The 24,413-nt window shown below is 44.5% G+C and overlaps 1 protein-coding gene across 1 annotated transcript in view; it reads left to right on the top strand.

Annotated features, from left to right (window-relative positions):
• CTNNA1 (catenin alpha 1) overlaps positions 1-24,413 on the top strand; it is a 168,422-nt gene that overhangs the window by 7,845 nt on the left and 136,164 nt on the right. The window contains exons 2-3 of the mRNA XM_062189066.1: positions 20,591-20,697; positions 22,893-23,088. Of these exons, the coding sequence (XP_062045050.1) occupies positions 20,593-20,697; positions 22,893-23,088 (301 nt within the window). The 5' untranslated portion in view covers positions 20,591-20,592. The remainder of the gene's footprint in view (positions 1-20,590; positions 20,698-22,892; positions 23,089-24,413) is intronic.

The raw sequence follows: 24,413 nt of genomic DNA, 5'->3' as shown, positions 1-24,413 counted from the left end.
CTCTGCGTGGAAGTTGTAGGTTTTCAGTAGACCCCAGCGTAGTTAACATCAGACAGACTCTGTAGTTGTTGGCTGTGTAGAGAAACAGATTCCTGGTGCTTTCCACGCTGTCATCCTCCCAGAATCTCTTTCTTTTAAAGTGAAATAGTACCGCATTGTTCACATATACCACAGTTTGTTTATCCACTTAGCTTTTGTTGATGTGGATTGTTTCCAAGATAGCTACTTTTTGTTGCTTTTAAAATTCTGCCAAATTCCCCTCTGGAAATGGGCTTGATTGGCATCTGTGGTACCTCAGGGTATTTTCTGCTTCAAACTTTCTCACTACTTGATGCTTGGCAGTGTGGACTGCAGGCCACCTGAATAAGTGAATGAAGCCGGAAGGAATCTTGTGGGCAGGTCACACTCCTTGGATGGAGGTAGAAACGTCCCGCAGGCTGGTCAGATAAGTCCTGGGAGGACCACGTGCTGGCGTTGCTCTCATCCAGAGAGGGTTTGGCCCTAAATTTTGATCCAGCAGTGTTCCTTGTCAAGGATGACCGTAATTCTACCTTCTCACCTGTAATTCTCCTTCAGCCTTTTCAGAGTTGAATGCTAATGTAGCTCTTGAAGCAGAAGTCCTGAGTAAATACTTTTTTTTTAAAAAAAAGTCTTATTTATTTGAATGACTAAGTTAGAAAGAGAAGGAGAGACAGAGGTCTTCCACCTGCTGATTCATTCCCTGGGGCTGTGTGAGGCTGAAGCCAAGAGCTTCTGGGTCTCCCTTGTGGGTGCTGGCCTCAACCATTTGGGCCACCTTCCACTGCTTTCCCAGGTGCATCAGCAGGGGGCTGGAAACCAGCAATGAAGCAGCAGGGACTTGAAAACCGGCTCCCATATGGGAGGCAGCACTGTAGGCCATGGCTTAACTCACTCTGTCACAGCGCTGGCCCCATAAATACTGTTTTGTACGCATAGGTTCTGTGGTTTAGTTGTGTATATATGCTGCTTTAAAAGTAAAATCATTTAGGCCTGGCGCTGTGGTGCAGCGGTAAAGCCACCACCTACAGTGCTGGCATTTCATATGACCACTGGTTTGAGTACTGGCTGCTCTACTTCTGATTTTTACTTATTTATTTATAATATTTATAAATAACTATTTTTTTTTAAAAAGATTTATTTATTTGAAAGTTGGAGTCACACAAAGAAGGAGAGGCAGAGAGAGAGAGAGGTCTTCCATCGGCTGATTCACCCCCCCAGATGACTGCAACGGCTGGCGCTGCGCCGATCCGAAGCGAGGAGCCAGGAGCTTCCTCTTGGTCTCCCTCGTGGATGCAGGGGCCCAAGGACTTGGGCCATCTTCTACTGCTTTCCTAGGCCACAGCAGAGAGCTGGATCAGAAGCGGAGCAGCCAGCACTAGAACCAGCGTGCACATGGGATGCTGGTGCTGCAGGCCAGGGCGCTAACCTGCTGCGCCACAGTGCTGGCCCCAATAACTGTTTTTCTAAAAATATTTATTTGTTTATTTGAAAGGCAAAGTTACAGAGGCAGAGAGCGAGATCTGCCATTGGCTGGTTCACTCCTCAAATGGCTGCAATGGCTGGAGCTGAGCTGATCCAAAGCTAGGAGCCAGGAGCTTCTTCCAGTTCTCCCACGTAGGTGCAGGGGCCCAAGCACCCAGGCCATCCTCTGCTGTTTTCCTAGGCCATCAGCAGGGAGCTGGATTGGAAGTAGAGCAGCTGGGACTCCAACCGGTGCCCATATGGGAGGCTGGCGTGGCAGGCAGTGGCTTTACTTGCTACGCCACAGTGCTGGCCCCCTATTTATTATTTATTTGTTTGAAAGGCAGAGTTACAGAGACAGGAGGAGAGACTGTTTTCTGGTTCACTCCCCAAATGTACACAACATCTGGGACTGGGCCAGGCCCAAGCCAGGGGCCAGGAACTCCACTGTGGTACTTGGGCCATCTTCTGCTTTCCCAGATGCATGAGCAGGGAGCTGGGCCAGAAGTAGAGCAGCTGGGACTTGAGCCAGAAACCATCTGGGATGGTGATGTTGCAGCCACTTGGTTAAACATCTGCACCATGATGTGGGCCTCTACAGCACTGTATGTATGTGTGTATTTACTTACAAAAGATTTATTTAGGGCCTGCCATTATGGCATAGTGGGTAAAGCCGCCGCCTGCAAATATAGTAAATCTTTAAGAAATAAAAAGATTTATTTATTTGTAGGCCAGCGCTGTGGCTTAACAGGCTAATCCTCTGCCTTGCGACGCCGGCACACCGGGTTCTAGTCCCGGTTGGGGTGCCGGATTCTATCCCGGTTGCCCCTCTTCCAGGCCAGCTCTCTGCTATGGCCCGGGAAGGCAGTGGAGGGTGGCCCAAGTCCTTGGGCCCTGCACCCGCCTGGGAGACTAGGAGAAGCACCTGGCTCCTGGCTTCGGATCAGTGAGATGCGCCGTCCGCAGCGGCCATTGGAGGGTGAACCAACGGCAAAGGAAGACCTTTCTCTCTGTCTCTCTCTCTCACTATCCACTCTGCCTGTCAAAAAAATAAATAAATAAATAAATAAAAATAAAAAATAAAAGTAATAAAAAGATTTATTTATTTGAAAGGCAGAGTTAGAGAAGGAGACACACATACAAACAGAGAGAGAGGGAGAGGGAGAGGGAGAGGGAGGAAGAGAGAAAGATAGCTTCCATTCACTGATTGACTCCCCAGAAGGTCATAATAAGCAGGGCTGAGCCAGGAACTCTTATCCAGGTCTGCTACATGAGTGCCAGTGTCCAGCACTTGGGCCATTTTCTGCTTTTCCCAGGGACATTATCAGGGAGCTGAATTCGAAGTGGAGCACCTGGGATGGGAACCAGTGCCCATATGGTATGCTGGCGTGGCAGGCAGTGAGTTTATCTGCTACACCACAATACTCGTACACCACTTGAGTAAATTTTATTGTATGAAAAAGTGAAAAAATGAACAGGTTAAAAAGAAACTCATTCAAAAATTTCTCGGCAGTTTTGATCATGTAATAAATAAGTAGTGAAAAACATGAACTCCATCATCACACACTTTGATGCCATCAAGAAATTCTGGTTATACTATACATGTTGGAGGACTTGTCTTATTAGCACTTTCTGTTTTCTCTGAAGGAACAAACACATCAGGCATTTTAGGCAGGTCTCGTAGAGCAGCAGTTTCAGAAACTTGCCCAAGTGTCTGTGCTGGCTTCCAGAACCTAGAGGGTGTTGCTTATGCAGCTGGTGTCTGCTCAGCTCCTGAGGTTGTAGGCCTGCACCTAGTGGGGGTGAGGATTGGACAGTCTGGCTCAGCTTGGCCTGCTGCATGCTGTTTGCTCACTGGTAAGAATGCTGCACTGAGTCATCCGTTACTGAGGGGTTGCAGTGTGCAGTAAACCATCCACATTGCCCTTTCTCAGTTAGAGCCTCTCAGTGCTCATTATTTTTTTAATTAGTTTTTTCATAGTTGTCACTTTTTTTTTTTTCCCACGTGCAAGTGTTCCCCAACTCTGGTTCTAATGGAGCTTGAAATTAACATGCATTTCTATTTACTTGTTGCTGGACTGCCATCTCTCAGCCCTACTTTTTTTTTTTTTTTAAGATTTATTTATTTGAAAGGCAGAGTTACAGAGAGGCAGAGAGACAGATCTTCCATTCTTTGCTTCACTCCCTAAATGGCTGCAACAGCTGGAGCTGTTGGCCGATCTGGAGCCAGGAGCCAGGAGCATCTTCTGGGTCTCCCACATGGGTGCAGGTGCAAGGACTTGGGCCACCTTCTACTGCCTTCCCAGGCCATAGCAGAGAACTGGATCAGAAGTGGAGCAGTCAGGACTCCAACTGGCACCGCAGGTGGTGGCTTTACCTGCTTTGCCACAGCGTAAGCCCCTGCCCTACTTGATTGGGATTTAGTTTGTGCCTTGTCACTGACTGCAAGTTTGGAATAACTTATCTAATGTACATAGGGTTTGCAGGGTGACTCTCTTTGGTCTAAATATTTGTAACCAAGATTTGATCATTTGGAACATGTGTGTGAGTAATGTGATTGGTTTTTTAAAATGTCTGCCATTTTTTCATGTTCTTATTTTATGAAGAGAAAGCATGTAATTATAGTGTGCAAACTATTGTAATTTTCATTTTAAGAGGACTTTACAGAAGAACTTTTTTTGCATTAAAATTTTGAAATGAGTACTTTAACCCAGTTTAATCTTAAATAATTGGTCTTATTTATTTGCTAGTTTAAAGGCTAATTCGTTCCTAGAATGCTCAGTTTGTGTGTGTGTGTGTGTGTGATATTGATTCATTTATTTGAAAGCAAAGTTACAGAGAGAGAGAGAGATCTTGCCATCTGCTGGTTCACTCCCCAAATATCTGCTACAGCCAGGGCTGGATGAGGCTGAAGCCAGGAGCCAGAAATTCAGTCTAGGTCTCTAAAATGGATGATAAGAATCTGAGGATTTGGGCCATCTTCTGTTGCCTTCCAGGCACATTAACAGGAAGCTGGATTGGAAGCAGAGCGGCTGGCACTTGAACCCCAGTAGTCTGATAGAGGTTGCTGGTGTTGCAGGTGTTGGTTTAACCTGCTGTACCACAGACTAGACTGCTTAGTTTTTGACTGTTCCATTCCATTATATTGAGCTGCAGAGTTGCCTTATTTTTGTGTTCTGAGGTTTCATTATTAGATATTATCAAAAGTAAGTGCACAATCAGTTGTCTTGAAAATGTTTTATTGCTGTGGTTTGTGTTACTTTGTTAGTATCTGACATTCTAAATTGAGGATGTGAGTTGGAAACCTGGTTAATATGAGGTTACGTAATCCTGTACTGGTTTATTAACCAGGTTAGACTGCAAACTGTTCTTGAAACCTTAAGTGCTGTCATAACTCAGAAAACACATTCAGTGTGGCCCATTTCAAGTGACATGAAGGATAGGAGCATTTCCTAATAGTCCATTTGCCCTGTGCAGCTGACACATACTTTCTTCCTGAGCACGAAGATGCATTGTTAACATTCCTTCATGGTGTGTTGAATATTTCATTATATTAAATATTTCAATATTAATCCAGACTCTTAATCATGGTTTATGAAATATGATAGTGCAGTGAGTAATCTGAGGCTGAAAGGGAGAGGGAAGTTACCATCACTGATGAGATGGTGTTTGTGGGGTTTTCTATTTCTAGGGAATTTTCCTAAAATGATTTGTTACTGCTTTCTTGCTCCAGTGGACCTGGGGTCAGCATGTTCTCAGAAAAGGTTTAGACTGAACCTGAAGTATATCTTTAGAAACCTGTCATTTTACAGACAAATGGCTAAGTGAAATGTTAAATTTGATCCCTTTAGGAGGGGGGAAAATTCAAGGAGATGGAAGATGGCAGCCCTTGAGAGACACTGAAGTTGACTTGATTTCTTTACAATCAGTGAAAGATCTAATATTTTCTAGGTGGCTTAATTGAATACCTCAATTGCTGTATCTCAGTTACATTGGGAAGGGTTTACCTCAATACGGTACATTTATAAAAGGTCTGCATTCAGAGTGGTGTGCCAGGTGCTGGGAGATGTTAATGTGTAAGCCAACATTGCTTACTTCCTGAAAGTTGATGAACTAAAGTGATGAGCTTTGGTGACATTGCTGATTGGTAAGAATTAGCAGTGTGTACCTGTTTTTGCTAAAGTGCAACAAGAGTGGTAACTCCTTATTTGTTTTTTTTCATGTGCTAATGTTACTAGATGAAACCCAAAGTAGTAGGGCTGATTCAGTTACACATGTGTAGCATGTTAGATTGGTAGAGATCACACTCAGAAAAGCCACACTGTGTGTGCTGAAAGGAGCTGCCACATTCCTGGGGGACAGACACGCAGATACAAGTGCCGTGTGGTGAGGCTTGAACCGCAGGCAGGGTTTCCTTTGTGAGGTGGAGCTGACACGTGACCATGTCTTGAAGGAGGGTGAGAGCTTTACAGTGGAAGAGTCTGGAAGGTGCTGTAAGTGCAAGAGCGGCCTTGTCTGAGGTTCTGGAGGCAGTGCTGGCGTCGGCAGGGAAGAGGTGTGATTGGTGTGCTTTTGGCTTCATCCCGTCTGTGGTGAGGAAGCCATCCCAGGGTTTTTCACAAGAGTGAGCCAATGACAGTGACAACTAGGGCTGCCTGGAGAGCGATTGGAAGTGAGAAGACTTCTAGATACACCAAGCCAGGGAGAACGAGAATAGGAAGCCTTGGTGGGGTGACAGGTGTTTACTGAGGTGCAGAGAGGGAGAAGAGAAGGGAGGAGGAGAACCTGGATCCAGTCTCCTTCTAGGGGTCCTGGTTTGGTGGACTTCGGTCACTGGGGGTGGCGAAGGCCATAGGTGGCTTAAGCTGAAGGGAATAGGGGGACATAGGGGAAACAGGCTTGGTTTGGGGGCCGTGGAGTTTGAGTGCATGAAGAGGTCCTATAAGCTCCCATGGAGAGGGCAGTCTGGCTGTTTCCTGCACTGTGCTGACTGGAAGTGAGGTTTGATCCTTTGTTGTTCTTGGTGGTGGAGGGAAGGGGTTATTCCAAGATTTATTTACTTATTTGAAAGGCAGAGTTACAGAGGCAGAGAGAGAGAGAGAGAGAGAAAGAGAAAGAGAGAGACTGAGAGGTCTTCCATCTGCTGGTTCACTCCCCAAATGGCTGCAACAGCCAGAGCTGGGCCAGGCTGAAGACAGGAACTTCCTCCAGGTATCACACATGGGTGCAAGGGGACCAAACACTTGGGCCATCTTCTACTGCTTTCCTAGGCCAAAGCAGAGAGCTGGATCCGAAGTGGAGCAGCTGGGTCTTGAACCGGTGCCTGTATGGGATGCTGGCACTGCAGGCGGTGGCTTTATCCACTACACCACAGCGCCAACCCCATCAAGTAATTGTTCTAAACTGGAAGAATAGAATGGGTCTAAAATTTTTTTTAAAGATTTTATTTATTTTATTTGAGAGAGTTACAGACAATGAGAGGGAGAGACAGTGAAAGGTCTTCCTTCTGTTGGTTCACTTTCCAAATGGCTGCAATGGCCAGAGCTGCACCAAGCCAAAGCCAGGAGCCAGATGTTTCTTCCTGGTCTCCCATGTGAGTGCAGGGGCCCAAGGACTTGGGCCATCTTCTACTGCTTTCCCAGGTCATAGCAGAGAGCTGGATTGGAAGTGGAGCAACTGGGACTCCAGTCGGCGCCCATATGGGATGCCGGCACTGCAGGCAGAGGATTAACCTACTGTGCCACGGCGCTGGCCCCCCAAAATATTTTTAAGTTAGGAAGGATAAAGTGCAAACCTCTAATGCCTTGTTACTTTCTTTCTTTCTTTTTTTTTTTTGACAGGCAGAGTGGATAGTGAGAGAGAGACAGAGAGAAAGGTCTTCCTTTTTGCCGCTGGTTCACCCTGCAATGGCCGCTGCGGTCGGCGCATTGCACTGATGCGAAGCCAGGAGCCAGGTGCTCCTCCTGGTCTCCCATGCGGGTGCAGGGCCCAAGGACTTGGGCCATCCTCCACTGCCTTCCCGGGCCATAGCAGAGAGTTGGCCTGGAAGAGGGGCAACCGGGATAGAATCGGGCGCCCCAACCGGGACTAGAACCCAGTGTGCAGGCGCCGCAAGGTGGAGGATTAGCCTGTTAAGCCACGGCGCCAGCCTGTTGCCTTGTTACTTTCTTAGCTTATCCTTTAGCCTTATCACCTGCCACTTTAGTGCCTGTCTGTTTCTCACCACACTGCGGTTGCTGGAAGGTGCCATCGTTCAGCCTCCCTTCCCGTGGGTAGCTGCCAGCTTGTCAGTGAGTCCTCACTGAGTGGTTGAAAGCCCCTCCTGGGTGTTCCGAGCCTCTGTTGGGCACTTTATAACTTTACACCTGCTGTTGGATTGTAACTTGTTTGCTGTGTAAATTGTGAGCCTTTTCCTCCAACTTTTCTTGGTAAATTTTTTTTAAAGATTTATTTATTTATTTGAAAGAATTACAGAAAGAGATCTTCCATCTGCTGGTTCACCCCCCAGATAGATGGCTGCAGTGGCTGGAGCTGGGCCGATCCAAAGCCAAGAGTCAGGACTTCATCCGGGTCTCCCACATAGGTGTAGGGATCCAAGTACCTGGGTCATCTTACGCTACTTTCCCAGGACCATTAGAAGGGAGCTGGATTGGAAGTGGAGCAGCCGAAACTTGAATGGGTGATCAAATGGGATGTCATTGCTGTAGGTAGTGGCTTTACCTACTATATCAGAGCTTGAACTGCTCTTGATAAAATCTGAAAACCTACAAAAAAGTTGGTAAGTGGCTGGCGCTGCGCCTCACTAGGCTAATCCTCCGCCTGTTGCTCCTCTTCCAGTCCAGCTCTCTGCTGTGGCCTGGGAAGGCAGTGGGGGATGGCCCAAGTGCCATCCTGTCTAACTCTGCCTGTCCAAAAAAAAAAAAAAAAAAAAAAAAAAAGATAAATACCACGCGCATTTGATTCACCAGCTCACTTAGATTCGCCAGTTGGTAACATTTTCAGATGTGCTCAATTATGCTGCATACACTTTTTTTGTGAGTCATTTGTAAATTAGCTACAGCCCTTGTGGCACATCATTCCTAAGTTCTTCAGCTTGGGGATGGGTTTTTGGCTCAGTGGGTTAAGTTGCTGTTCAGGATGCGGAGAGTCTGCCTCCGCTTTGCATCCAGCTTCTTGCTGATGTACCTGGGAGGCAGCTAATGGTGGCCCAAGTACTTAGCCCAAGTACCACTGACTTGGGATACCTGGATTGAGTTGCTGCTTTGGCCTGGTTCAGTTCTGATTGTTGCAGGCATTTGGAGAGTGCCATTGGATGAAAGGAAGATCCCGCTCTATGTCACTCTGCCTTTCAAATAAACTAATTTAAATTCTTCAACTTGTTGCTACCCTAGGTCTTCTGGATTAGAATCTGCCTTTATCAGGACCCACAGGGGGTACTAATCTCTTGTACAGTCCATATTCACTGTATTCCTATCCAGATTCTACCAGTTGGCCTGGTGTATTTCATATCCTTTTCTTTTTATTTCTTTCTTTCTTTTTAAAGATTTATTTATTTGAAAGTCAGAGCCACAGAGACAAGGAGAGGCAGAGAGAGAGAGGTTTTCCATCTGCTGGTTCACTCCCCAGTTGGTCACAACGGCCAAGCTGCGCTGATCAGGAGCCAGGAGCTTCTTCCTGATCTCCCACATAGGTGCAGGGTCCCAAGGGCTTGGGCCATCTTCTACTGCTTTCCCAGGCCATAGGAGAGAGCTGGATTGGAAGTGGAGCAGCTGGGATATGAACTGGCGCCCATATGGGATGCTGGCACTGCAAGCGGCGGCTTTGCCTGCTACGCCACAGTGCTGGCCCCTCATATCCATTTCTATACATAACAGGACTCACTAAACGATCACATACTGGATTTTGTGATCTTGATTTCCAACACTTTCCCTCCATGACATTGATGTTTTGTAAGAGATGAGGCAAGTTTTGTAGTGCCCCACACTTTGCATTTTCTGATAGATGGTGTGTTTTTCTTTGGACATTGCAGCAACAGGTTGTCAGATTGTTCCACTGGTGGTGATGCTGAGTTTAAAACAGTTGATTAAGTAACATCTGCCAGATTGTTTCATTGTCAAGACACCTGTTTCCTTTTGGTCTTAATAATTAGTTGCTGTGGTATGTGCTAGGGATTTCTAATTAGTCTTTGGCATCTAGCAGGATTCAGAACATGGTAATTTGTCAATGATGAATAAATGACAAAATAGGGTATCAAAAGTACATATAACAGATGCATGTGTTAGAAATTCTTACCACTTTTCTTACCAAAAAAACCCCACACTATTTTTTTTATTCAAAAGGTAGAGTGAAAGAGAGGAAGGGAAACTGATACCTTCCATCTTCCTTGGGCCATCTTCTGTTGCCTTCCTGGGCATGTTGGCAGGTAGCTGGGTTGGAAGCTGAGCAGCTAGACTTAAACCAGAATTCCAGCATGGACTGCTGGTGTAGCAGGTGGCAGCTTAACTTGTTGTGTCAACACTGGCCCCTTCTTGTCTGTTTTCGTTCCATCTGGGTAACAGCTATGAATCTCTTCTCAACTCTAGGTGTCTTCTCGCCTGGCTCTCCAAGAAAAGTATGTTCTTTGTGGGCTTCTCAGCTGTGTGAAAAATTTCTCTGCCTCTTAGTCCCTTTGTTGGAAAACAAAAACCTCTTTTCCCTGTTGTGTTTCCTTTCTCTTGTGCAGATGCTTATTTCATATCCTTTGCTTTTCTGACTGGAGTCATTCACTCTTCTGTGGAAACAGGGACTTCCTGTACACCCATAATCACTTGTCTGTGATGAAGGCTTAACACAGCTAGCTTTGTGTTAAACACTCTTCTGTTGTTACTGGTCTCAACCATAATGGGGCAGAAGCTAAGTACATAAACAGATACCTGCTCCATACAGCAAACTGTCACTTCACATCTGGGATTGCTGTGTTCTCTCTTCTTTTTAAAAATTTATTTATTTACTCATTTGAAAGGCAGAGTGACAGAGATCTGTCCTTTGGTCCACTCCCGAAATGCATGTTAACAGCCAGGGCTGGGGCAGGCCAAAGCCCAGGAGCCAGGAATTCCATGCTGTGCCACAATACCCACTCCTCTTACTTCTTGTTCTACTCCAGCCATGTTGCCTGCCTCTTTTTCCAAGTCCCCACAATACTGTCTAATCTCTGTTAGCTCTCCTTGTAATCTCTTCCCCCAGGTACTTAGTTAGGTTTTCTGTTCACTTTGAGTATTTGGCTCAGATCTTCCCAAGGCAGGAAAAACCCTCCAGGGACTGTACCTAATTCCACTACTCTGGCTAGCATTATTATTATTTTTTTAAATTTACTCTTTTATGTCATTGTTGCAGTGTAAGCTTTATGAAGGCCAGAGTCCTGTTGTCTGGAATGGTGTCTGTATGGAGAAGGTGCTCAAATACTTGCCAAGTAATTGGCTGAAAGGTGGACAGAACACTGCGTATTTAAGTTTACCTTTTGTCCTTTTCTTAGTACTTTTTAATTTAATTTATTTTTTGACAGGCAGAGTGGATAGTGAGAGAGAGAGACAGAGAGAAAGGTCTTCCTTCCGTTGGTTCACCCCCCAAATGGCTGCTGCGGCCGGCACTCCGCGCTGATCTGAAGGCAGGAGCCAGATGCTTCTCCTGGTCTCCCATGCGGGTGCAGGACCAAGGACTTGGACCATCCTCCACTGCACTCCTGGGCCACAGCAGAGAGCTGGCCTGGAAGAGGGGCAACCGGGACTAGAACCCAGTGTGCCGGCGCTGCAAGTGGAGGATTAGCGTATTGAGCCACGGCGCTGACCCCTTTTCTTAGTACTTTTTGTAATCAGTGTGTCTCCTCGTGCTTTGGCCATGGCTTGTCTGCCTGAATTTGATCATCCCTCCCTCACTCCTCCCATCCACCCACCCCCCCTTTTTTTTAATTTATTTGAAAAGCATGGTTACAGAGAGAGTGGGAGAGACAGATCTTCCATTCACTGGTTCACTTTCCAGATGGCTGCGATGGCCAGTGCTGTGCCAGACCAAAGCTAGGAACCAGGAGTTTCATCTGGGTCCACCATGTTGATGGCAGGGGCCTAAGTACCTGAGCCATCCTCTCCTGCTTTCCCAGGCATACCAGCAGGGAGCCGCATTGAAGTGGAGTTGCCAGGAGTGGAAACCAATAAAGAATGCCAGCATTGCAGGTGGTAGCCTAACTAGCTGCGCCACAATGCTGGCCCCAGGGACATGACATTTCTTTGATTATGTGTTCCCTGTGTTTCCCCATTGCCTTTGGTGTTCTCAAGAAAATAAGAAAAGGAACAACATTAAGAATGATTTAATAGTTTTATGATTATTTTTGGAATTTTGCTTTATTTAGAAACATTTAAATTGTTTTCATGTTATTTGAAAGAGAAGGAGAAAGAGTCAGGTCTTCATCTGCTGGTTCACTCCCCAAATGTCTGCAGCAGCCAGGCCAGGGCCTTGCCAGAGCCAGGAGCCCAGAACTCCATCCAGGTCTCCCATAGTGGTGTTAAGGACCCACCCAAATACTTGAGCCATCACCTGGTGCTGGATCACAAACTGAGCTGGGATTCAAACCAGGTTCTCTGGTATGGGATATAGGCATTCCAAGCAGTCACTTGACTGCTGTGCCAAATGTCTGCTGCCTATTGTAATTATTTTTTAAAGGATTTGCCGAATGTCCTTTTGCCCTTAGATCCTTATATTTGAAAGGAGAGTGACAACTTCTGTGGCAATATGAATGTCTGATATAAAATATGTGTGGGTTGGTCAGACAGATGATGGCTGGCTCATTAATCCAGTTGCTTTGTGTTAGGTACTTGGAACCTTTTTATTTTGGCTCTCAGGTTTAACATAGACTCAGAATTGTTATGGATGGTAACATTGCAGTTGTGATTAGAAAAGGGAACTGTTTCCTTGGACTTTGTGCATGTTTATACTTGTTACTTTCTTACCCTTCCCCTCAGACCTCAGTTGGTTTACAGTTTAGAAGCAGAAGGTGACAGGTGAGGGGGACGGGAGCCTTAATTATCAGGGTTACCCTGTGTCTTTTTTTTTTGTAGTTACCAGGAAATTGAGAGATTCCTATAGCTTTGTTAGCTCTGCTTAACACGAATGCAACCTGGTGTAACTGTGACAGCACTGAGTAATCTGCAATGCTATATTTTGTGCAGTGTGACAGTTTTGTTGCTTTAGATACTTTTAATTTCTAAATTTCCTGATTTGGCATTTAAATGAACCACCCTAATATTTCATTAACTTAACCTTGCTGTTAAAAAAAATTGGCATTCAGTAGCTTGGTTAAGGATTGTGTAAAACTTTGCAGTAGACACATTTCAGAATGATGTGGCCAAGCCCCTGTAATGAGCCTCTGCCTGCTTTTGAGAAGGTGTGCCTGTCTTTGCAGGATTGGGGTCGTTTGCCAGCCCTCAGCCCCTTGACTCTGATGGAAGTGTGCTTTTATTTTTTCCTTAGTGCTTCTCCATTTCTCTTGTTTCATAAAGAGTACTAGTCAGATGACTACATCGCTACCCCCTTTTTGAATTTATAGCAGACTTTTTGTTTTATAGCCAGGATTGCCATTTATGAGGTAATGAAGACTGAATAACTACAGTTTAACTTTTTATTTAGTTCCACTAACCACAGTTCCTCTTGGAAACCTAAGGTTGCTGTAATTCATTAAGGTTGGCTAGCTCCAGTATGTTTTGTAATAGATCTTGCGAAGGAGTGTTCTGTAAGTTAATTGGAAAGCTAGAAACTGCCAAGAGTTTAGAAGTTATTTGTTTAGCGTCTTTGAGCAATACCATTAATTGTAGATGACCAGAAGATATGACTAAGATTAAGGCAGAAGCCTTTTTCTTGGAGGCTTGTAAATATTTTCAAATCAGCTGGCAGAAATTCGGTTCAGTTAATGCCTGCCTGCCTGCACAAAGCACAGGGCCACTGAGTTACGGGGTGTAAAGAATCACAAAGCATCATTATATCCTTAACCCTAAAATATAGCTAGAAAAAACACATTCTAAACCTGAGAAAATTAAGTTGAATAAAACAATTCAAAGACTGTTGAGAGAACATAAATGAAAAGAGCATTACAATGTCAGGGCTGGCAGGGCTTAGAGTATAGAATTCAACCTCATTCTGTAGTTCAATGTGAATTAATGATATGACTAGTACTCAAACAGTATTTGGCACTTCGTGTGGAGGCAAACTGATGAAATCTTTACTTAATATATACTAAATTGATCTTCTGTATATAAAGATAATTGAAAATGAATCTTGATGTGAATGGAATGGGAGAGGGAGCGGGAGATGGGAGGGTTGTGGGTGGGAGGGAAGTTATGGGGGGGGGGAGCCATTGTAATCCACAAAGTGTACTTTGGAAATTTGTATCTACTAAATAAAAGTTAAAAAAAAAAAAAAAAAGAATTGAACCTCATTCAAGCAGAGGATCTAGAAGGGTGCAATGACTTGCCCAAGGTCAAGGGAATAAGTTAGTGACACAGTTGGTAACAGAAGTTGGTGTTCTTTTCAGTGCAGCACGTTCTCTCTAACTTTTAAGTTCTCTATTTTCCTTTTTTGAAATCCTCTTAGGGTTGGAGTCATTGAAAGCACAACTTGACTTGCTAGCATGGTTTAATAATGTTCAATGTCACTCTTGGCAGGACTTGATTAAAGGTGCTTGTACCAGGCAGTCCGTTTCCATCATGCATATTGAAAATTTTGAAAACACTGAATGAGTTCTCAATTTTCAAGTGTCAGTATAGTTCAAGTTTCTGAATGTAAAGGAGTGATTGAGTCCTTTGCTTTTAACCCCTTTAGCGAGTACCTGAGTCTCATGAATTTTTATGGGGAAAGAAGGAAACCTTCTCAGAGACATTACTTAAGAAGATGTGGAGGTTGGGCCTGTGGCGTAGTGGGTAAAGCTACTGTCTGCAGTGCTGGCATCCCATATGGGTGCCAGTTCATGTCCTGGCTGCTCTACTTCCAATCCAGCTCTCTGCTATGGCCTGGGAAAGCCGTAGAAGATGACCCAAGTGCTTGGGCCCCTGTACCCACATGGGAGACCTGGAAGAAGCTCCTGGCTCTGAATCAGCACAGCTCTGGTCATTGTGGCCATCTGGGGAGTGAACCAGTGGATGGAAGAGCTCTTTATGTCTCTCCTCTTTCTGTAACTCTGACTTTCATCTAAAAAATAAATCTTAAAAAACAGAAAAACAAAATTAGGAAAATGAAAAGCCAAGAAATGATCATTTCAAGAAAAGCAGAAGAGTATATTTCTTTGGAAAACTGCATTATGTTCTTGTTTAATAATTAAGTACGGATGTGACCACATGTATCTAAATGTCCACTTCAGCTAGCTTCACTTAAGTTGCCACTTGGTTCCCTCCCTCTAAAATCTTGAAAGTTCTGTTTCATTTGTGTTGAAGCAGGGCTTGTGGAATGTAGGATACACCAGGCAAATAGTTTCTTCTGAAATGTCTTATCTGTGACATTTGATGACATTTGCTTGAACTGTCTGCAGCCCTTTAGCAGTCCAGAGCATTCTGTCTCCTAAGGTTTACTGACTTGGGTTGATCAGTTTAGTGGTCAAATAACCTTTAAAAACCCAAGCATGGGCCTGTAAGAGCAAATTTGCCCACCTGCAGTGAAACAAATTCTCTGGCACCTGGCATTCTGTGTTACCAGATTAGGCAAATCCAGACTCCTTTAGGCATCCCCATCTCAGTGATTTTAGCATTTTTTGATGCTTGGGGTAACCACAATGTAATGATGAAAATTTAGATTTTTTTTTTAAAAAGAAATTTATTTGAGAGGCACAGAGAGAGAAGGAGAGACAGAGACATCTTCTATCCACTGGTTTACTCCCCAAATGGCTGCAATGGCTGGGACTGGGCCAGGCGATAGCCAGGAGCTTCATTCAGGTCTCTCCCCTGTGGGAGACCCTGAAGAAGCTCCTGGCTTCTGCCTGGCCCAGCCCTGGTGTTGTCATTTGGGGAGTGAACCAGTGGATAGAAGATCTCTCTCAATCTCTCTCTCATTCTCTGTAACTCTGCCTTTCAAATATATATATTTTTTTAAAAAAGAAAATGAGAAATTTCAGATACACAAAGAAGTTAAAGGGTGGCAGACCTTTGACCTTGTGGTTAAACTGCCATTTGGAACATCTGTGTCCCTGACTTCGGCTTCCTGCTAGTGTGCGTCCTGGCAGGCATCAGATAAAGGATCAAGTAGTTAAGTCCCTGCTCCCCAGGTGAGATACGGGGATGGAGTTCCTGGTTCTCTGCTTCAGCCATGCCCAGTTCTGGCTTTTGTGGGCATTTAGGGAGTGAACCAGTGGATGGGAGCGCTCTCTCTTGGGCTGTTGGCCTCGATCTCTCAAAAAAATGAATTATGAACATTGACCTATAGACCTCCACATATATTCAACAGTTAAAAGGTTTTTTTTTTTTTAAATTATTTTTGACAGGCAGAGTGGATAGTGAGAGAGAGAGAGAGAGACTGAGAGAAAGGTCTTCCTTTTGCCGTTGGTTCACCCTCCAATGGCCGCCGTGGCCGGTGCACTGCGGCCGGTGCACCGCACTGATCTGAAGCCAGGAGCCAGGTGCTTCTCCTGGTCTCCCATGGGGCTTGGGCTCTCCTCCACTGCACTCCCTGACCATAGCAGAGAGCTGGCCTGGAAGAGTGGCAACCGGGACTAGAACCCGGTGTGCCTTGCGCCGCAAGGCGGAGGATTAGCCTGTTGAGCCACGGTGCCAGCCAAAAGTACTTTTAATCATTCCTTGAACTCCTTGAATTTTTAACTAATATTTAATATATATATATATTTTGACAGGCAGAGTGGATAGTGAGAGAGAGAGACAGAGAGAAAGGTCTTCCTTCCGTTGGTTCACCCTCCAATGGCCGCTGCGGCCGGTGCATTGCACTGATGCGAAGCCAGGAGCCAGGTGCTTCTCCTGGTCTCCCATGCGGGTGCAGGGCCCAAGGACTTGGGCCATCCTCCACTGCCTTCCTGGGCCATAGCAGAGAGTTGGCCTGGAAGAGGGGCAACCGGGATAGAATCCGGCGCCCCAACCGGGACTAGAACCTGGTGTGCCGGCGCCGCAAGGTGGAGGATTAGCCTGTTGAGCCACGGCGCCGGCCAAGATTTAATATCTTGACATTTTTCCCTGAGTATTTCAGCATGTCTCTCGAAAATACATTTCTGCACAGTCAAAATTCTGTTACTGTTTCTGAGAAATTGAACAGAAATTCTATAATTAAAATTTCATACTAATGATTGACTAGTTTCCTATGAATGTTTAGAGCTTGTTTCTAATCAAGTTCCAGACAAGGTACATGTATTGCTTTGTGTGCATATGTCTCAGTGTAGAACAGGCTTCCCATATCCTGCCTGTGCAAGACAGTTTGAAGAGTTACAGCCTGACGTTACAGAGCCTTGTAGGATGCTCTGTATTCTGTATTTGTCTCTGTCTTGTGTTGCTTAACATGCTTCTGTTCTTGAAAGTTAGTGTAGATTAGGGTTTCTTAACCTAGAGTCAGTGAGTTTGGATTGGAAAATTTTGTTTTCCTTACTCTCTAACAGGAAATTAGCGTTTCTTTCTATGAATGTAGACAGCAAACTACACATTTAAGCTGTATTTGTAACTTTGGCACAGTAGGAGTATCAGGGCTTTTCATATCTGCAATAGTGGTAATAAAGAGTTTTTGAATAAAATATGTATATATAGGGTCTGAGTGTGGTATAGTGGGTTAAGTCACCTCTGAGAATCCGTCATCCATACGGGCACTGGTTCAAGTCCTGACTGCTCCACATCGGATCCAACTCCCTTCTAATGTCTCTTGGGAAGCAGCAGCAGTTGATAGGAGTGCTTAGGCCTCCACCACCCAGATGGAGTTCCAGGCTCTTGGTTTTGGCCTGACCCAGCCCCATCCATTGTGGGTATTTGGAGAGTGAACCAGCCAATGGAAGATACCCCCACCGTGTGTGGTGTGTGTGTGTGTGTGCGCGCATGCATGCATGCTGTATCTCCATTCCCCCTGCTCTGTAATGCTGCCTTTCAAGTAATAAGTAACTCTTTAAAAAAGTATATATTCTTTATTTCTTGTAGTTTTGAGACCTCTTGTCAGATCTTAATTAATAAAGGAGCAGGTATTTTACTGTATCACACATTTGTTTTTTCTGAAATACATGTTTAAAAGATTTATTTGAAAGGTGGAGTGACAGAGCAAGCATGTATGCACTGGTTGACTCCCTGAGTACCCGCAACAGCTGTGGTTAGGCTGGGCTGAGCAGGAGCAAGAACTGCTAGGTCTCCCACCTGAGTGGCAGTAGCCCAAGTACTTGGACCAGCTGCTTCTGCTTTCCAGGTGCATTAGTAGGGAGCTGGATTGGAATCAGAGCAGCTGGATCTAGAATAAGTGCTCCTGTAGGGGCGCCTGCTCACAGTGCTGACCCCACACCAATTTCTTTTCACTTTTTTCAGTGTGACAACTAGGAAATTTTAGATTATAATGTGTCTCCATATTGTATTTCTGTTGAACAATGTTGGGGTATAGGCTCCATAAGACTTCCAAAGGGATCCACCGCATTAAAAGCAAATATTTGAATCTCCATGAAGGAAGTTGATTAGACTCAGGCTAAACATGTAAAACAGCTGTTTTCTCAAGAATACATTATGGGTGATAAAGGGTACTTCCTATTTCTTCTTAAAAGAGACATTTAATACCAGGTGTCCCATTATTAGCACTTATTTTAATTATTTGCTTAAGGTGGTGACATGAGATATCATCATTATAAAGATGTATCTTGGCCGGCACCATGGCTCACTTGGTTAATCCTCCACCTACGGCACCGGCATCCCATATGGGCGCGGAGTTCTAGTCCTGGCTGCTCCTCTTCCACTCCAGCTCTCTGCTGTGGTCCAGGAGGGCAGTGGAGGATGGCCCAAGTGCTTGGTAACATGCACCTGCATGGGAGACCAGGAGGAAGCACCTGGTTCCTGGCTTCGGATCGGCGCAGCTCCAGCTGTAGCGGCCATTTGGGGAGTGAACCAACGGAAGGAAGACCTTTCTGTCTGTCTGTCTCTCTCTTTCTCTCTCTCTCACTGTCTAACTCTAACTGTCAAAAAAAAAAAAGTTTCTTGTCCTTTATTAGTATGTCAGGTGATACTTTGGCACTTTTTAAATATCCTATTACTTAGTAACCTTTAACTTAATGTTTTTTTAGATCCATTGATGATCCTTGTCTCAGTTATTACCATGGTAATTTTCTAATTCTCTTCTACATAGTGTAAAGAGATTCCCTCTCCCATCTCTTCTGTTTTGAGAATACCTGTGGTCATAGGATATTTATTTAGGTAGTTGTGTGTTGGTTCAGTGATATTTTTGTTATTTTTTAAAAAAGATTCTTAACTTAAAAAAATACTTATTTGAAAGAGGAGAGACAGAGACCTTTAATCCATTGCTTTACTCCCTAGACGGCCATAGTGGCCTGGACTGGGATGGGCTGAAGCCAGGAGCTTCTTCTGGATTTCTCACATGGGTGACAAGGGCCCAAGCACTTGGGCCATCTTCTGCTTTCACAGGTGCATTAGCAGGGAGCTGGATTGGAAGTGTAGCATCTGGGACTTGAACTGGCATCCAAACAAGATGCCATCGCCGCAGGCAGCAGCTTAACCTGTTAGACCACAGTGTGGACACTTGGGCTTTCCTCAGTCCATTAGCATAGCAGGGAGCAGGATTGGAATTGGAGCAGCCAGGACATGAACTGGCACCTATGTGGGATGCAAGTGTTGTGTGTGGTGGCTTTACTCACTAGGCCACTATGCTGGCCCCTAATAATTTTAAATGCGAAGAGATGAAAGTGGATTTTTCATCTGCTGGTTTATTCCCTAAATGACTCAAACAGTCAGGGCTGGGCCAGGTTGAAGCCAGGAACTTCATCTTAGTCTCCCACGTGGGTAGCAGGAGCCCAAGTACTTGGGCCATCTTCCACTACCATCAAAGGCACGTTAACAGGGAGTTGGATTGGAGGCAGAGCTACTACATTTCAAACCAGCGCTCCAATATAGGATGCCAGCATCACATTGCTGGTCTTTTTCTGTTATGTAATTTTTTCCCCTCTAATCTCTTAATTTTAATCTTTAAATTTATTTAATTTATTTGAAGAGCACAGACAGAAAGAAGGAGAGAGAGCTAGAGGTTCTCTGTCTACTCCCCAGATGCCATCAGTAGCTATGGCTGGGCCAGGCTGGACTGAAGCCAGGAGTCCAGAACAGAACCTGGGTCTCCCACTTGGGTGGCAGGGACCCGAGTACTTGAGCCATCACTTGCTGCCTTCCAGGGTGTACATTAGCTGGAAGCTGGAACTCAAAATGAGCCAGGACAGGAAGCTAAGGACTCTGATATGGGATGTGGACATCCCGGGAGGTATCATAATTGCTGCTCCAAGCACCCACCCTTTCCCATACTCTTACAGCCTCTTCTAATGGAAGTTTGCCTTGGCAGTGATGCAGTGATGTTTAACTAAGGGCGACTTGAAGTTTCCTCTGGCTAAGAGTGATAATGGCTGTAGATGTGGAGGGCAGCAGACTCAAGCATTATGTTTTAATAGAGTAAGACAAGATAGTCTCAAAGAATCCATCAAAATACGCAGTGAAGCGTCCCTGTTAGATAATATGTAGTATAAATGTGGAGTCAGAAAAAACAGGATCTTCTATATTCATTTCTGAGGAGATTTCTTTTAAAAGTGGCATTCGTTTACTTTGGTTTTCATCCTCCTCAAGTCAAGTGGGGTGGGATAGAGACTAGAAGTGGACCTGTCTCCATGCCAGAAAGCCCCAAAGGGAATGGCGCTGCATGTCTGGGAATGCCCCCTTGTAGCACCTCTAGTGTTGGGGACAACAGGGTCGTCGTTAAGTGTAGGTGATTGTAGGTTACTTGGTCTTTGTTGTGCCAGGCCAGTTAAAATTCTTTATCTTGTGGTGAAAGTAGTTTTCCTGACAAAGCCCTTAAGCAGTGGAGATTTGTTAATGTATTTCATCTTGTGTTTGGAGTTTGACTTTCCTTTTTGTTTTTGCCCTAGAAATGACTGCTGTCCATACAGGCAACATAAATTTCAAATGGGACCCCAAAAGCCTGGAGATCAGGACTCTGGCAGTGGAAAGACTGTTGGAGCCTCTTGTCACTCAGGTAAGAATCTGAGAATACAAGCACATGGCTGTTGTAACATGAGTCTGTCGCACTAGGCTGTGCACAGAGTGACATTACTTAGTTCAAAGCCTTACTCTGAGTGGCTGAGTTGAGGTTGATAGTAGTTGATGACTCGGCTCTGATAGTAGTTAAATAGTGATGCCTGGGTTTTTCGAACCCTTTAGGACATGGCTGACTACCATTTTCTTTCTTTACTTTTTTAAAGATTTTATTTGAGAGGTATAGTTAAAGATAGAAAGAAAGTTCTCCCATCCACAGGTTCACTCCCCAGATGGCCACAATGGCAGGAGCTGAGCTGATCCAAAGCTAGGAGCCTGAAGCTTCTCCTGGGTCTTTCGTGTGGTACAGAGGCCCAAGCATTTTGGCTGTCTTCTACTGCTTTTCCAGGCCATAGCTGAGAGCTAGGCTGGGAGAGGAGCAGCTGAGACACCAACTGGTAGTTACGTGGGATGCCTGCACCACAGGCAGAGGCTTAGCTTACTTGCCACAGTGCTGGCCTTAGCTTACTACCATTTTCTTCAATCTTTCCAAGTGTTTTCACTTTGTAAAGCTCTTCACCCTTCTTCAGAGGGCGCACCCAACCAAGGTGGGATCTTTGGTTGTGTAGGATTACTTAGAAGGTAATTCAGTGTGAGGATATAGTTTTAGTGTGTTCTGTTACAACTACTGATTAACAGAGTGATGACGTTTCATTAATCGTTAGCAACTAGCTGTGTACGTTTGGTTTGCCATAGTTGTCATCAGTGTGAATAAGTGTAAGAGTATAGGAGAGGGAGAGATAAAATGAGGTTCAAGTGGTATGTACTTTTTAAGACTCCATCCCAACTCATAAATATAAACAAGTATTTTATATATCTATATGTAGGAGTGTTTGGTAAGACTTTGAAATATTTACTTGGTTGTAGCCCATCTACTGTAGCCCTCAGTAGGTCTTCTATTTGGCAAATTTGCGTTGTAACAAATCTTTAATCATCTTCAACCTACAGATCATCTGGTGTTACACATGTTAATGATGATTCTGGGAGTTAAACCATCATCACAGTAGGCTACTTTGGGCAATCATTCCTTACTTTATGAAGAGCCTTTACTAATTAATTGCTGAGATTTACATGAATAAACAACGACAAGACTTCAGAAGCAGATTATCTTAAAACATTTTGTAAAGATTGAAACAGTGGTGAGGGGCCGGTGCTGTGGCGTAGTGGGTAAAGCTGCCGCCTGCAGTGCCGGCATCGCATATGGGTGCTGTTCGAGTCCTGGCTGCTTCACTTTCGATCCAGCTCTCTGCTATGGCCTGGGAAAGCAGTAGAAGATGGCCCAAGTCCTTGGGTCCTTGCACCCGCATGAGAGACCTGGAAGAAACTCCTGGTTCCTGGCTTCGGATCGACGCAGCTCTGGCCGTTGCGGCCAACTGGGGAGTGAACCAGCGGATGGAAGACCTCTGTCTCTCTCTCTCTGCCTCTCCTTCTTTCTGCGTAACTCTGACTTTCAAATAAATAAATAAATCTTTAAAAAGAAATGGTGAAATGTAACCTCCAGGTAAAGCTAATCAGTGCATTGTGCTCCCCCCCCCCCCCGCTAAAGATTTATTTATTTATTTTGAAAGAGTTAGAGGGGGAAACAGCCAAGGGATTTTTCAATCCACTGATTCACCATGCAGATGGCTGCTACAGCCAGCGCTGGCCAGTCTGAAGCCAGGAGCTGAAAGCTTCTTGGTCACCAACAAACAACAGCACCCACATAGGATGCTGGCATCACAGGCAGTGGTGTTACCTGCTACGCCACAATGCCAGGCGCAAATCATTTCACTGTTTATCTTTCTCTAGAACTTCTTGGTGGCATACTCCTGTAGTATGGATAACTTGTCTCTAATCACTGTTGAATTTGTAAAATCAAACTGAAAACGTATTGATTATATTTAAAGAGTTGAAGTGCATTTTATATTTGTTTCATATACTGGGAAAGCAAAATTATTTTAGAAACTATAGTAACATTGCTGTATGTCTTAAATGTAGAGATGGAGGTAAGTTATTTGTTAATGCTTAGTGGAATGTCATAAATGTGATGTTTCATTTCTTTGTGAATAACTTACTCTTACTGTCTTTAAAGATGTTATCCTTTCTATTTTCATTTCAGTTGACTGAAATTTACTTTTTTAAAAATGAAACTTTTAGGTCACAACCCTGGTAAACACAAATAGCAAGGGGCCCTCTAATAAAAAGCGAGGTCGTTCTAAGAAGGCTCATGTTTTGGCTGCGTCTGTTGAACAAGCAACTGAGAATTTCCTGGAGAAGGGGGATAAAATTGCAAAAGAGAGTCAGTTTCTCAAGGAGGAGCTTGTGGCTGCTGTGGAGGATGTTCGGAAACAAGGTAGGCCAATATCACTTTATATATTTTTTTTAAAAAAGCCGTTCTAGAAAATCGGTCTTTGAAAGAGATATTTTGTGGTCAATGTTCTCATTCTCATGCTTGCCAATTGCTGAGTAACTTAAGATATTCAGTTACCAGTTATCAGAGATGTGTTTAAGTTCTATTGGGTCATATTTTAATCAAGAGAGATGCTTACAAAGGAACGTCTCTTTGGAAACTCTGAATCTACTACTTTTAGGGGTTTCATGTAATATTAAGCTTTAGAAATGTTGTAACACAATTTGATAGGAAATAAATGGGACTTTTTATCCTGTATGGTGCCTCTTTATTATTATTATTTTTTAAAGAATGCTGTGGCATTCTAGGTTAAGCTGCCATTGACAGTGCCGGCATCCTGTATGGGTGTGAGTTTGAGTCTTGGTTGCTCCATTTCCAGTTGAGTTCCCTACATATGTGCCTGGGAAAGCAGTGGAAGATGGCCCAAGTCCTTGGGCCTCTGCACCTACTTGGTGACCCGGGAAAAGCTCTGGTTGTTGCGGCCATTTGGGGAGTGAGCCAGTGTTTGAAAGATCTCTGTTTCTATGTAACTCTGCTTCTCAAATAAATAAATAAATCTTTTAAAAAATATAAGAATTATTTGGTTGGTATTGAGGCATAGCAGGTTAAACATCCGCCTGTGATGTTGGCATCCTATATCGGCACCAGCTTGAGATCCAGCTGCTCCACTTCCAATCCAGCTTCCTGCTAATAATGTGCCTGAGAAAGCAGGGGAAGATGGTCCGTGCACTCATGTGGGAGACCCTGAAGAAGCTCCCCGTTCCTGGCTTCAGCCTGGCCCAGCTCTGGCTGTTGTGGCCATCTGGGGAGTGAACCAGTGGATGGAAGATCTCTTTGTCTTCTCTCTCTGTAACTCTGCCTTTAAAAAACAAACAAAAACAACTTTGATTTGAAAGGCTGCAATGGCTGAGATTTTTCCAGGTGGAAGCCAGGAGCCCCATCTAGGTCTCTTACATGGGTGATAAGGACCAAACCACTTGGGTTGTCTTCTGCTTTCCCAGGTGCATTGTGGGGGGAACTGGATTGGAAGCAGAGCAATTAGGAGTTGAACTGATGCTCTGATATGGGATGCTGGCGTTGCAGGTGACAAGTTAAATCACTGTACCACAATGCTGTCCTCATGATTCCTCTCTTTAGTTCATGCTGAGGAAATGAAAGCGGTAAGATGCAAGTGTTTAGTCTGATAATATTCAGTAATCTGATTTCATTATTCTGTTACATTGGTATGTTAAGTCAACCATGTATATTTGTGCTGGTTTGAGTTGGAT

The sequence above is a fragment of the Lepus europaeus genome, chromosome 4 (genome assembly GCF_033115175.1).
Source record: "Lepus europaeus isolate LE1 chromosome 4, mLepTim1.pri, whole genome shotgun sequence".
Taxonomy (NCBI): domain Eukaryota; kingdom Metazoa; phylum Chordata; class Mammalia; order Lagomorpha; family Leporidae; genus Lepus; species Lepus europaeus.
The sequence above is the reverse complement of the archived record's forward strand: the minus strand, read 5'-3'. Positions and strand labels throughout refer to the sequence as shown.